Source organism: Ascaphus truei, chromosome 1, assembly GCF_040206685.1.
Source record: "Ascaphus truei isolate aAscTru1 chromosome 1, aAscTru1.hap1, whole genome shotgun sequence".
Taxonomy (NCBI): domain Eukaryota; kingdom Metazoa; phylum Chordata; class Amphibia; order Anura; family Ascaphidae; genus Ascaphus; species Ascaphus truei.
Window position 1 is genome coordinate 554209440 of NC_134483.1, and position 14814 is coordinate 554224253.

Below are 14814 nucleotides of genomic sequence, written 5' to 3' on the forward strand. Positions count from 1 at the left end.
ACTAAAAGAGCAGGAAACTGACAATACAAAAAGTATCTTAGCAATATCCTGAGCAGGGAGAAAGGAAATGTAATTTGACAGAAACTAAGTGCATTAGGATATATATTTCAGCAAAAGGCTGACTACAGAATGTTAACTAGATATGAACAGACAACATGGAAGCTTAACACAAGTGCAGATTCTGGCCTGACCTACTGGTCCTAACACGGACCATCTGTCCCCTACCTCTCCTTGTCACACTCTGCCTGCATGCTCCCTGTGACACACTTCCTTATCCTGCCTGCAGCACTTCTCCAGCTCAAATTGGCTCCCTGGCATAAGGTGGGACACTGCTAAGGCTCATGGGACTTGTAGTCCTTTCCCAGAGCCTTCCCTGATTGGCTAGCATTCGTGCGCTTTTACACTGTGCATTCGTGAACTAGAATGGCCACCGCTCTGCGCATGCGCGAGCTTCTCTAAGATGGCGGCTCTCTCTCTGCAATCACCCGAGCCCCCAGCGACACGATCACCCTCTCGGCGCACACCACAACCTCCCGCTGCATGCCCCCTCTATCGAAGCTCCCGACACGCTTGCACGCGCATCCGCAATCCCCCACAACCGGCCGCAACTCTCCTGACCGAACAGAGGTAACATAACAAGGGGGCACAACCCCAGAGAGGGGGGAAACTGGCTACTGGTGTAAACGCCTGGTCAGCAGTGACATGTAGTATATAACTTCAAACTCTTGCTCAGTATAGAAAGGGATTATGGGTAAGAGACTGTTTCAAGAAAATGTTTACCCTTTAAAATTGCTTAAACTATTTTTCTCCTAAAACAAGGGTGAAGCTTTGTTTCTTCTACAATTCTGACACACCCAGTTGACTAGGACTTTGTATAAGGTGTTAGAAAGAGTCAATCCAATGTAATGTTTCTATAAGCTCGAAAATAAAAAATCCAATCAGGGTTTGTCTCGGTATAGAATTTATTCTGCTTCTCACAAGCAGGGAAACAGCACGACGAACGAAACTGTTACAAACAAATATATGAGAGCAGTCAAACGTATACACTATTCATTACTACTTACTACTGTAGGTAGTTTTCTCTCTCTCTCTATCTATCTATCTATCTATCTATCTATCTATCTCTCTCTCTCTCTCTCTCTCTCTCTCTCTCTCTCTCTCTCTCTCTCTCTCTTTATATATATATATATATATATATATATATATATATATATATATATATGTATATATATATTGTAAGATATTCCTTCTGTGCTCACTTAGTCAACTCATCACAACTAGAGCCTTGGAAAGATTAGGCTCACTCTGTCTGCACAGATAGAGACATGAATAAACATTAAGGAAGACAATGTGAAATGTAAGCTTATTTCATCTTCTACATGTTAGCATTAGATCTCCCCATCAGATATTCTCTTGTGTTTTGTTCTGGTTTCAAAAGGATGACATAACATTTGGGAATAAATATACATCCAAAAAGCCCTGAGCCAGAAGCTAACATTGCAAATATCTCAACAGTCACCATATATTTGCCTTTTGTGCTCAGGTAGGCTGGGATGAAGGAAACCCAAACACTACAGAACATCAGCATGCTGAAGGTGATGTACTTGGCCTCATTGAAGCTGTCAGGTAATGTCCTAGCCAGGAATGCTACAATGAAGCTCACAGCTGCCAGAAGTCCCATATAACCAAGGACAGAGTAGAATGCAACCAAAGAGCCTTCATTACATTCAATGATTATTTTCCCAACCTCCGAGTTCATGTTAACATCTTGGAAAGGAGCAGAGATGGTCAACCAGATCACACATATCATAACTTGAATAAATGAGCTCACTATGACTATACCATGAGATATTCTGGGTCCCACCCACTTCTTCAACCTGCTCCCTGGCTTGGTGGCTGTGAAGGCGATGACAACCATAACAGTCTTGGCCAGTACAGAAGACACAGCCACAGTGAAGATGATACCAAAAGAGGTTTGTCTGAGTATACAGGTTACATCCATGGGACGTCCAATGAAAAGTAGAGCGCACAGGAAGCTCAGCATGAGGGAGCATAAGAGAACAAAGCTGAGGTCCCGGTTATTGGCCTTGACGATCGGAGTGTCCCGATATCTCACAAAGAGCATCATGACCATGACAGTCAGAAAGGACAGAAGCAAAGAGAGGAAAGATAACAATTCACCCAGAACATCTTCAAGAGATAAGAAATCTGTAACTTTGGGGATACATCTGTTCCTGTCTTCATTGGGCCACTGATCCTCCGGGCATGGTGTACAGATTTCCATATCTGGGGAAACATTAGTAATACTCAGATCTTTCAGAAACATATTTAGCGTGTATTATTGTACACACTCTAGTACTGAGTTTCTTGGTGAGTACTGTAGCACATCAGAAAAATTTTAAATAAATATGTGTCAGAAAGTCTAATTTCTTATCATGTTTGGGAATCTCTCACTGTCATTGAACAAATTATTGAATTGAAATATTGTTTATATAGTATATATGAAATTGAAGAAATATGACAAGCTATTTAATCTTAATTTTTCACAAATTTGCCTTTTTAATCATGGGTGTGATGGTGGTACCTAAAACACATAGAGGGTCAAAACCCACATGTTGTCCCCGGCTTATAGTGCTGATAAGCCACCTGGGAACCATTATTTTTGCTAGCCGGTCCTCAGCTTTATTATGAAGGCTTTCTAACCCTAAAATCGTGGTTCCCCGGCGGCATATCAGCACTATAAGCCGGGGACAACATGTGGGTTTTGACCCTCTATATGTGTTAGGTACAGAACTGGGACTTTGGGAGCGGGACTTTAATGGTTTGTATTGGGGGGGGGGGCAAAAAGGTTAAAATGAATATATACTGTAAAATGTTCTGGGACAAAGTTTCCGTTTTTTTACCTGCAAATCACACCCCATTTTATTCCACTACTGTATCCTGCCTAGTGAATTGATCCCAGAAGGTAAAGGTGTTACAATTTCTGGTCTCCTGTGACAATGGGTTTGCTACAAAATGTATCACTTCTACCTTACTATCCTTTGTTTATTCTACGAGCTAATACTAAACCATTATCTATTTGTGAATATGGATGTGAAGTATGTTTGTTTTTTACAGTATGGCTCCAATATTAATGACTTTACACAGTATATTTAATAACTGCAAGCATTAAGAAATGATGTCTGTGACAGGATGGGGTAACCAAGCTCTATAATATAGGACAAGCCCATTTGGTTACCCCTGCTCCATGAATAAGTTTCCCAGAGAGTTAGCTCTTGGACCCAGTAACATTGTATGATCACATTGTACTTTGTGTAATAAAACCATTTTCATTGTTTACCGGGATTGCGGGTGTATGAGTGTAACAGGGGATTTATCCCTGTTCAGGAAATGTGCCTCTAATCCAGCAGTGTGGTGGTTAACTGCTGGTAGTCAATTAACCAACACCACCTGGCTGATTAGGTTTGTTAGAAAAGCCTGCCTTTGAGACAGGAAGTGAGATTGTTCCTGAGTCTTACAAATTGTGGGACTGACCATAGGAACAGATGTCTTGAGCCTGCCAGAAGAAACTGTGCGCTGCCTGCAAGACACAGGGGAAAGTACTTCTAAACCTAGAGAACAAAGAAGCCTTTCCCTACAAGAAACAGATAAGACTTTCCTTTCTAAGACTTTTTGTATATCTGCACATATCAAGATATATGTTTGGGGCTGGGAGACATGCTAATCTAAAGGGAGTTGTGGACTGCATAGGTTTCACTAGAAATACTCCCAAGTGGAACAGAAGCTTTGTTTGACCCCTTAATTTGCATATGTTTGGATGATTTTCTTGTGTTAAAGAAACAGGCACAATAAAAGCCTTATTAATTTCACCTTAAAAAGTCTCCATTGCATACCTCTGCACACGTCCTCTTACAATGAGTTTCAAGGTTTTTTTTTGCGGAGGAACCATTGACAGAATGATCCTAGGAGGTTGGGGTCCAGAGTTACCGGGTCTTCAATAAATGTACCCAGGAATCATGCCTGATTCTCGGATATATGTAGGCACATTATCCCGGCAATATCTCACCTTGAAAAAGAAAGCGCGACTCACCACTAGCGCACCCTGCTTCAGCACAACCCTGAAAGGAGAATGAGGCACAGGGAAAAAACATGTATCCATGTAGCTAAGGGAATCCTTAGGTTAAGGGGGGTACCCCAGCTAGTACCAAGGTGACCTACAACCAGTATAGGGTTTGTGGGTTCCCAACAGTATATACGTTTGAGGGGGGAATCTGAGAGTCCAAACTGAGTCCAAGGGAGCATGTAGGGGAATAAGACAGGCAGAAATAAAACAACAAAATGTTTCCTTTTCTGTTCCCTGTATCCCCAAGACCTTCACCTAATGTGCTCACATAGCTTAATGGGTTCCCAGAGACTCAGTGTGTATTAAAATATAGTTTTAATATGTTTAAACATTCTGAACCGATGTCCAAACATGCTGCCTGAGCTAACCCATAGGCACAGGTATGTCTGCATGACATCGGAGTTCAAAGCAGCCAGAGGATGCCCAGAGGTGTGAATTGCATTTGGTCAGCGGGGAAAGGCGGAGTACCAGGTCCAGAGATCAATGGCCGTCCTCCAGGATGCCACTTGTTCTGCCAGACCTGGTGGAGCCTGCCCAGCAGGTGGCATTGAGATAGCCAGGGAGAGAGGTGGCAGGGAGAGAGGAGGCAGGGGGAGAGGCGGCAGGGGGAGAGGCGGCAGGGAGAGAGGTGGCAGACTTGCGCATGTCTCTTGGCTATTTTAAATTTCCAGCTGACCCGGCTTTTCTAGCCGGCTTGGCTCTGATTGGCTGCTTGAGAATGTTCCCCCATGCTGATTGGCTTGGCGGTGTGGTTCTATACTGTGAATGAAGCAGAGAATACTATAAGAAACCGTGAGAAAATCAGATGGTCTGAGCTGAAAGAGGGCGGGCGGGCTTTTCAAAGATGCTTTGTTTCTAATAGCAAAGCAACTGGCTTCGATTTCAAGCCTGAAAAGCCTGCCCGTTAGAGACTAAGGGGGCTATGCACTAAGCTCAATGGCTTTGCGATCTGATTTGGCCAAAAAGCAGGTTCGTTAAAAAGTGAAGCCGGGGACGCGATGCACTAAGGCCTTGAGGCCATTTTTTAATGTACCTGCTCAAAATAGCTCAGAACACCCACAGCATACGTGTTGCTTTTCCCCCCAATGCTAGCGTTCTTAACCTTTACGTACGCTACTGTAGCTGATAGAAAAAAAAGCTGCTTGTAACATTTGCATAGAGATTTGCCATCTCCATGCAAGGCTGTTACAGGCGATTGTACACTAAATAAATATATTTTAATAATAGTGTGCATGAGCAGGGGGTCTCAGGACCTGAACCGCATTGGTTTCATTCCGAGGACCCCCTACTTCAGGAGATATAGACCCCGTTATGGGGTGCCGGTATCCCCTGCACTTTAAAGCTCCCGCGTCAAGTGACCGAGACATTTAAATTCTGCAGGGGATACCGGCACCCCATAAAGGGGCCTATATCTCCTGATGTAGGGGGTCCTCGGAATGAAACCAATGCGGTTCAGCTCAGGAGACCCCCTGCACATCTAGACTAGTATTAAAACACACATAACAATAAACAATAATTCATTACCGTAGTGGCTATCCGCTATGGTAATGAAGCTGCTTTAATGTATTTTTAATAATAGTGTGCGGGAGCAGGGGGTCCCCTGAGCTGAACCGCATTGATTTCTGCCTCAGAGACCCCCTGCTTCCCGAGTTACAGGCCCCGGTATGGGGCATCGGAGGCCAATGTCGCCGCCATCTTTATAGCGTCCAAGACGCGACGTGGGCTCAATAAAGATGGCGTCCGCACTGGAACCGATGCCCCAAACCGGGGCCTGTAACTCGGGAAGCAGGGGGTCTCTGAGGCAGAAATCAATGCGGTTCAGCTCAGGGGACCCCCTGCTCCCGCACACTATTATTAAAATTACATTAAAGCAGCTTCATTACATACTATTATTAAAATTAATGCAGCTTCATTACCTTAGCGGATAGCCGCTAAGGCAATGAAGGGGTTAAGGTACATTAGCATGTTTATTGGGGACAATTTCCCCCAATAAACATTGCAATACACAACATACAATACAGTAATGGGCAAAATTACTATTATCCACATATGGATTATAATGCATTTGCCCATTTTAAATACATAAAAATTACAATACATACAGTCAAAACATTTTACACTTACGTTTTACAGGCACCCACGATGAAGGCCGTCTTCATCCTCATCTTCCTCTTGCCCATGCCCCTCCGGTGCTGCAAAACATGCACAACAATCACAATAGCCAATGTAATGTCCCCTAACCCCTTAATCATCATAGCGGTTATTAACCGCTACAGTCATTAAGGGGTTAACCCACCCTCACCCACCACTCGGGAGGCCTACATAACCTCCCCTATTACCCCCCACCCCATGAGGCCTAACCACCCTCACCCACTACCCACAAGGGGGGCCTACCCACATACCAACAAGGGAGGCCAATACCCCCTCCCCCCCAACACATACAGTACAATAATGTGCAAAATAACTATTATCCAGATATGGATAATAGATTATTTGCCCATTATGAAACACATAAAACATGCATAAATAAAAACATGAATTTTTAATCTTAAAATCACCACATTGCATGTTAAAATAAATCCAGAATCTATTGTAAATAAAAGCCAACAAATCAACAGCTCAACAAATGTATATGAAATGTCACACAATTGCATTGAGTGTGTACATGATGCAATTAATCTGTGCATCGTGTAACACTATGCAAAATATATGTAACAATATGCAGCCAAATCCAAGTGGCCCATTATAAGTGGCAGGATTACTGAACAACTGAAGTTTAAAAGGAAGTTCAAAAGAAGTGAGGAAGAAGTGGACACCCCATCTGGCCCTGATTCCTGCATTTGAACTACGCTGGAAAGGAGGATATCATCAATACCACACTGCATAATTACTGCAGTGATGCTGCCTTTACCATTTATATTTCCTGTGACTTCACTTCTTCTCAAATTATGCACTTCTTTTTACCAACCTCATTATGTCTCTAACTCTATTCATATATCTCCATCTCTCCTTCCTTCATCACTTCTCTGTTCACATGAACTCCTTTCTTACCTGCGTCCTCTGACACCACACAGCTATATCCCCTGCACTAAAACACAGCCCTACAAATCCTCCTCACACATTCTCTTTCTATCCATGCTTCTCCTCCTTGCTTCGGGGGATATCTCTCCCAATCCTGGTCCCTGCCCTATTCCTACATGCGCTCGTCCTCACCTGCCAACTGCAACCTCTACTCCTTCTGGTGTCAACCCCTCCAACCTCATACCCATCCCCTGCCACCCTCCCTCTCTCCCTTTCTCCTGTGCCCTTTGGAGTGCTCGCTCCCTCTCTAACAAGTTCCTCTCTGTGCATGACTTCTTTCTCTCTCACTCTGTGCTTCTATTTGCTATAACTGAGACCTGGCTCACTCAGTCTGACTCTGCTCTGGAAGCTGCCCTCTCCTATGGTGGCCTTTCCTTCTCCCACACTCTGCGCACTGATGGCAGGGGTGGAGGCATTGGGCTCCTGCTCTCCTCTCTCTGTCGTTATCGAACCCTTCCTATTCCTCCCTCTCTTGCTTTTCCCTCCTTTGAGGCTCACACTGTCCAGATTTTCTCTCCTCTCCCTGTTCATGTGGCGGTCATCTATCGCCCACCTACCTCTACTCATCCCCCTTCTGCCTCTCTCTCTCACTTTGAATCCTGGCTCTCTTTCTTCCTCTCCTCAGACTCCCCTGTTCTTCTCCTTGGGGACTTCAATTGCCACATTGATGACCCCTCTCTCCCTTGGTCTTCCCGCTTTCTTTCTCTAACCTCTTCTTTTGGCCTTCAACAGTGGACTGCAGCCAGCACCCACAAGGATGGCCACTACTTAGACCTGGTTTTCAATAAGAACTTCTCTCTCTCCGATTTCTCCATTTCCCCTTTTCCTCTCTCTGACCATCATCTCATCTCATTTTCCCTATCTCGCTTCTCCCCTTCTCCACCTCCATCTACACCCCGGTTCTGCAGAAACCTGCACTCTATTCACTTACCTGACTTTGAGTCCACTTTTCGCTCCTCCCTCTCCTCTCTCAGCTCTGCTACAGACCCCGACAACCTGGTCAGGAACTACCACTCTGTCTTGTCCTCCTCTCTTGATCTACATGCCCCACTTTCTCTCTGCCGCACTCGCCCTTCTAACCCTAGACCCTGGCTAAATTCCCACACACGCATGCTGCGTTCCTCCACTCGTTCCTCTGAATGCCTCTGGAGGAAGTCTCAGACTCTAGCAAACTTCCTTCTCTACAAATTTATGCTATCCTGTTTCAACTCTGCCCTCTCGCAAGCTAAACAAGCCTACTTTTCTGCACTAATCAACATGCACAAATCTAACCCACGCCGACTGTTCTCTGTCTTTGATACTCTACTTAAACAACCCTCAGCTGCCTCTCCTTCCTCCATCTCCGCTCAGGACTTTGCTGACTATTTTAACTAAAAGGTGGAATCCATACGTCAGAACATCCCCCCGGTTTCTTCTTCCCATCCTACACCTCTAAGTTCAATATAGAAGAACCCCGCTTCAGCTAAGTACAAAGTAATAGTGTGGGGGTAAGGTGCTAATGGGTGACGTATAAGGTGAGTAATAAAGAAGCAAGAACCCACTATAAGCACTCAATACCCCTGATGTATGATGTGAAAATTAAAAATAATTTTTAATGCTATACTAATTAAAATAATGGGTGTTAAAATTCAACAAATGACATACATATATGATACCCTATGATGAATATATATGATATTCCGGGTAACTAAGTAAGGCGACAATTTGAGGTTAATTGGATCAAACTGTCCCAGGGAGCCGGTATACAGTATTCCCTATAAGTGGTTAATTAGGTGTACGCTGGTATCAGTGAGGGGCTGTTCAATACCTGTCTCAGGTGTCAGACAGGTCCCAGATGGTGAAGGTGAAATGTGAAATAGATCATAATATGCTAGGTACAGACAAAAAGATCAGTATTTCAAACCAGTGTGTGCTCACTTTGCAAATCATGAATCCATAAATGGAAAGTATAGACTCTCTCTACAATCCACCATGTAGCCACCTAACAGCAACTGGTTAACTCCTGAATAGTAAAGGAGTGGGCTGTTAAACACAGAACACAATGTGCAGAGGCTCATAGACTCCTATAGGCAGTGTGGTTGTCAGTATACCTGTGCACATATTCATGAATGTGCTTCCACTGTCAGGAGTGCTAATGCCACTATAAAGCTGTGTATGGTGGAAAGAAACCTGTCTAATGTGCAGGAAAAGGTTCCTTGGTGGGTACTGAGTGAGAAAGAGACACTGTTATAATACTGCCACAAAGCAGCACTGAACACACTGTTAGTAAACTGCTAAATGAGCATATGGTATACAGATCCAGTGAAGGTAAATCAGTCACATTTGTACCATAAAAATTCACATATAAATCACCTGTGTACTAGCTGATGAATTCATAGAGCTAATACCACTCATAAATGCAAATGCCGTGGCTAATATACCCCTAGAAACGGTATGGTCACTATGTGACTGATTTACCTTCACTGGATCTGTATACCATATGCTCATTTAGCAGTTTACTAACAGTGTGTTCAGTGCTGCTTTGTGGCAGTATTATAACAGTGTCTCTTTCTCACTCAGTACCCACCAAGGAACCTTTTCCTGCACATTAGACAGGTTTCTTTCCACCATATACAGCTTTAAAGTGGCATTAGCACTCCTGACAGTGGAAGCACATTCATTAATATGTGCACAGGTATACCAATAACCACACTGCCTATAGGAGTCTATGAGCCTCTGCACATTGTGTTCTGTGTTTAACAGCCTACTCCTTTACTATTTTGGAGATAATTAGCTGCTGTTAGGTGACTACATGTATCCACCATAAACCTTTCTCTGCATACTAGATAGGTTTCTTTCCACCATACACAGCTTTAAAGTGGCATTAGCACTCCTGACAGTGGAAGCACATTCATTAATATGTGCACAGGTATACTGACAACCACATTGCCTATAGGAGTCTATGAGCCTCTGCACATTGTGTTCTGTGTTTAACAGCCCACTCCTTTACTATTCAGGAGTGAACCAGTTGCTGTTAGGTGGCTACATGTTGGATTGTAGAGAGAGTCTATACTTTCCATTTATGGATTCATGATTTTGCAAAGTGAGCACACACTGGTTTGAAATACTGATCTTTTTGTCTGTACCTAGCCGATTATGATCTATTTCACATTTCACCTTCACCATCTGGGACCTGTGTGACACCTGAGACAGGTATTGAACAGCCCCTCACTGATACCAGCGTACACCTAATTAACCACTTATAGGGAATACTGTATACCGGCTCCCTGGGACAGTTTGATCCAATTAACCTCAAATTGTCGCCTTACTTAGTTACCCGGAATATCATATATATACATCATAGGGTATCATATATGTGTGTCATTTGTTGAATTTTAACACCCATTATTTTAATTAGTATAGCATTAAAAATTATTTTTAATTTTCACATCATACATCAGGGGGTATAGTGGGTTCTTGCTTCTTTATTACTCACATCCTACACCTCTTCCTAACTCTCCTCCTGCCTTCCTTGACTCTTTTTCCACTGTCTCAGATGAGGATGTGTCGCTGTTGATCGCCCCTTCTCCCTCTACCACTTGCCCTCTTGACCCCATTCCCTCCCATCTCCTAAAACCTCTTGCTCCTACTATAATCCCTACGCTCACACACATTTTTAACTCCTCCCTCTGCTCTGGAAACTTTCCATCCTCCTTCAAACATGCAACAGTCATACCATTACTCAAAAACAGCAAGCTTGACCCTACCTATCTTTCTAACTATCGACCTGTCTCCCTCCTGCCTTTTGCCTCTAAACTCCTTGAACGTCTTGTATTCTCTCGCTTGCTCCATTTTCTCAACACCTATTCTCTCCTAGACCCTCTACAATCTGGCTTCCGCACTGCTCACTCCACGGAAACAGCCCTCACTAAAACAACTGACGACCTCCATGCTGCCAAAGACAGAGGTCATTACACTCTGCTCATATTACTCGACCTCTCTACAGCATTTGACACCGTGGACCACCCTCATCTCCTTCACATTCTCCATACTCTTGGTATTTGGAACAAAGCTCTATCCTGGATCTCATCCTACCTCTCCCATCGTTCTTTCAGTGTCTCTTCTGCTAACACCTCCTCCTCCGGAAAATCTCTCTGTGGGGGTACCCCAGGGCTCTGTCCTGGGACCTCTTCTCTTTTCTCTGTACACACTCTCTCTAGGTGACCTAATAACATCTTTTGGGTTTAAATATCACCTCTATGCTGACGACACACAAATATACTTTTCAACACCTGACCTTACACCTGCTATATAGACCAAAGTTTCTGAATGTCTCTCTGCTATATCATCCTGGATGGCCCTCCATCGCCTTAAACTCAACATGGCTAAAACAGAGCTCCTCATACTTCCTCCCAAACCTGGCCCTACTACCTCCCACATTACTGTTGGAACTACGATCATCCACCCAGTAGCCCAAGCACGCTGCCTAGGGGTCACACTCGACTCCTCTCTCACATTCGCCCCTCACATTCAAAACATTTCTAAAACTTGTCACTTTTTCCTCCGCAATATAACAAAGATACGCCCTTTCCTCTGTTGCTCGACTGCTAAAACTCTGACTCAGGCCCTCATTCTCTCCCGTCTTGATTACTGTAACCTCCTGCTGTCCGGCCTTCCTGCCTCTCATCTGTTTCCCCTACAATCTATCCTAAATGCTGCTGCCAGAATCACTCTACTCTTTCCTAGATCTGTCTCAGCATCTCCCCTCCTGATATCCCTCTCCTGGCTTCCAATCAAATGCCGCATCTCACACACCATTCTTCTCCTCACTTTTAAAGCTTTACACTCTTCTGCCCCTCCTTACATCTCAGCCCTAATTTCTCGCTATGCACCACCCCGACTCTTGCGTTCTGCTCAAGGATGTCTTCTTTCTACCCCCTTTTTATCTAAAGCCCTCTCCCGCCTTTAACCTTTTTCACTGACTGCCCCACGCCTCTGGAATGCCCTTCCCCTCAGTACCTGACTAGCACCCTCTCTATCCACCTTTAAGACCCACCTTAAGACACACTTGCTTAAAGAAGCATACGAATAGCACTGTGAACATTCTGAACACATGATACATAAAGCTTGGCCCCCTGCAGACGCACTTACCAGAACTCCCTCCTACTGTCTCTATACGTTCTCCCTACCTACCAATTAGATTGTAAGCTCCTCGGGGCAGGGACTCCTCTTCATTAATGTTATGTTTGTCTAAAGCACTTATTCCCATGATCTGTTATTTATATTATCTGTTATTTATTCGATTACCACATGTATTACTACTGTGAAGCGCTTTGTACATTAATGGCGCTATATAAATAAAGACATACAATACAATACAATACAATATGAACAATGTCCCCAAACCACCAATGCCTTCATGAAAATCAATTAGAAACTAACCACCACCAATACAATTAGCATCAATCAATTAATCCATTTCCTCAAACAATTAAAATACAATACATATCAATTATACAATTCCCTATTCAATTACTAAAGCCAAACCATTGCCAAAACAATTCTAATTTAAAGTAACCACCATCATTCTAATCTAACTACAAGAAATAAGCCATTACAATTAACCTATAACTAAATACAATTTACATTATTCACAACAATGACAAAATAAAGCTGCTAAATATATTAGCCATACCTGAAAAGAACATAAACATGAGCCAAACAATCAATTATTATCCCTGTACTGTATGTCTGTCCATATAGATAGATAAACATAACATACAGGGGCAATAATAGAGCATCAAATACAAAGCATTTACATACAAAAATCACATACAAAACACCCATTCAGTGTCCGTGAATGTTTTATATAAATAAATACATTCACAGGCATTAAATGGGACTGAGAAAATAAAATACATGAATCAAAAATCAGAAAAACCTGTAAAAGTAAAAATAATAAACTTTTCTTTTGTTTACTTACAGTTAGATGTCCACTCACCGAAATCCAGGCGACCCAGAAGCACAGGAACCAATCCACAGGTAAGCTATAAAATAAAAAACCATAACAAACCTACGTCTGTGTCTTCTTTCTTCTTTGGGGTCTTTTGGGGTCTTCTTCCGTCTTCTTCCATCTTCTTATGCCACGCCCTTCTTCTCTTCTTAGGAGGGGAGATGTTCCCTCCTCGGCGAGTAGCTTCAAAGGAGACGACATAGACTTTTACAGGCCTATGATGTCACATTTTGATCAAATGTTTCACACGGTACTGATTGGGCCGCGAAAAACATGTGATTTGGCCGCCCAAAAAAAAAATGATGACGTCATTTAAAGGCAATGAAAGCACAGCCAATAAGAATGGCTTTGCTTCAATTGCCTTTAAGATGATGTCATTAAAAGAAACATGGCTGGTCTCACATGGTACGGTAGCCAATCAGAGCGTGGGAACTCCATCCCATCTCTGATTGGCTCTAGAAGACCATGTGACAGAGGCTTGGGGGAGAACGGATGTGACATCTTTGAAAGCCTGTCACATGGTACCAGAGCCAATCACAGTTGGGATGTATTTCCCACGCTCTGATTGGCTACCATACCATGTGAGGCCGGCCATGTTTCTTTTAATGACGTCATTTTAAAGGCAATTGAAGCAAAGCCATTCTGATTGGCTGTGCTTTCATTGCCTTTCATTGCATTTTTTTTTTTGTCGGTCAAAGCACATGGTTTTCACGGCCCAATCAAGACCGTGAGAACCATGACGAAAATGTGACTTCATAGGCTTATAAAAGCCTATGTCGCCTCATTTTGAAGCTAGTCGCCGAGGAGGGAATATCTCCCCTCCTACGAAGAGAAGAAGGGCGTGGCGTAAGAAGATGGAAGAAGACGGAAAAGACCCCAAAAGACGGAAGAAGACCCCAAAAGACCCCAAAGAAGAAAGAAGACACAGGCAGTGGATTTGTTATGGTTTTTTATTTTATGGCTTAGCTGTGGATTGGTTCTTGTGCTTCCGGGTCGCTTGGATTTCGGTGAGTGGACATCTAATGGTGAGTAAACAAAAGAAAAGTTTATTATTTTTACTTTTACAGGTTTTTCTGATTTTTGATTCATGTATTTTATTTTCTCAGTCCCATTTAATGCCTTTTGATTGGTTTAGGAAATGGATTAATTCATTGATGCTAATTGTATTGATGCTGCTATTTGATTTTCATGATGGCTTTGGTGGTTAGGGGACATTGTTCATAGTGTAGTTTATTGTTACATATATTTTGCATAGTGTTACATGATGCACAGATTAATTGTATCATGTACACACTCAATGCAATTGTGTGACATTTCATATACATTTGTTGAGCTGCTGATTTGTTGGCATATATTTACAATAGATGCTGGATTTATTTTAACATGCAATGTGGTGATTTTAAGATGAAAAATTCATGTTTTGATTTATGCATGTTTTATGTGTTTCATAATGGGCAAATAATCTATTATCCATATCTGGATAATAGTTATTTTGCACATTATTGTACTGTATGTGTTGGGGGGAGGGGTATTGGCCCCAAGGGTATGTGGGTAGGCCTCCCTTGTGGGTAGTGGGTGAGGGTGGTTAGGCCTCAAGGGTGGGGGGTTGGTGTGGGAG

At 43.0% G+C, this 14814-nt stretch overlaps 1 protein-coding gene across 1 annotated transcript in view; it reads right to left on the reverse strand.

Annotated features, from left to right (window-relative positions):
• Positions 1 to 1375: 1375 nt before the first annotated feature.
• The window catches only part of LOC142466731 (vomeronasal type-2 receptor 26-like), a 79902-nt gene continuing 66463 nt past the window's right edge, over positions 1376 to 14814 (reverse strand). Inside the window, exon 4 of the mRNA XM_075572110.1 lies at positions 1376 to 2286. Within this exon, the coding sequence (XP_075428225.1) occupies positions 1376 to 2286 (911 nt within the window). The remainder of the gene's footprint in view (positions 2287 to 14814) is intronic.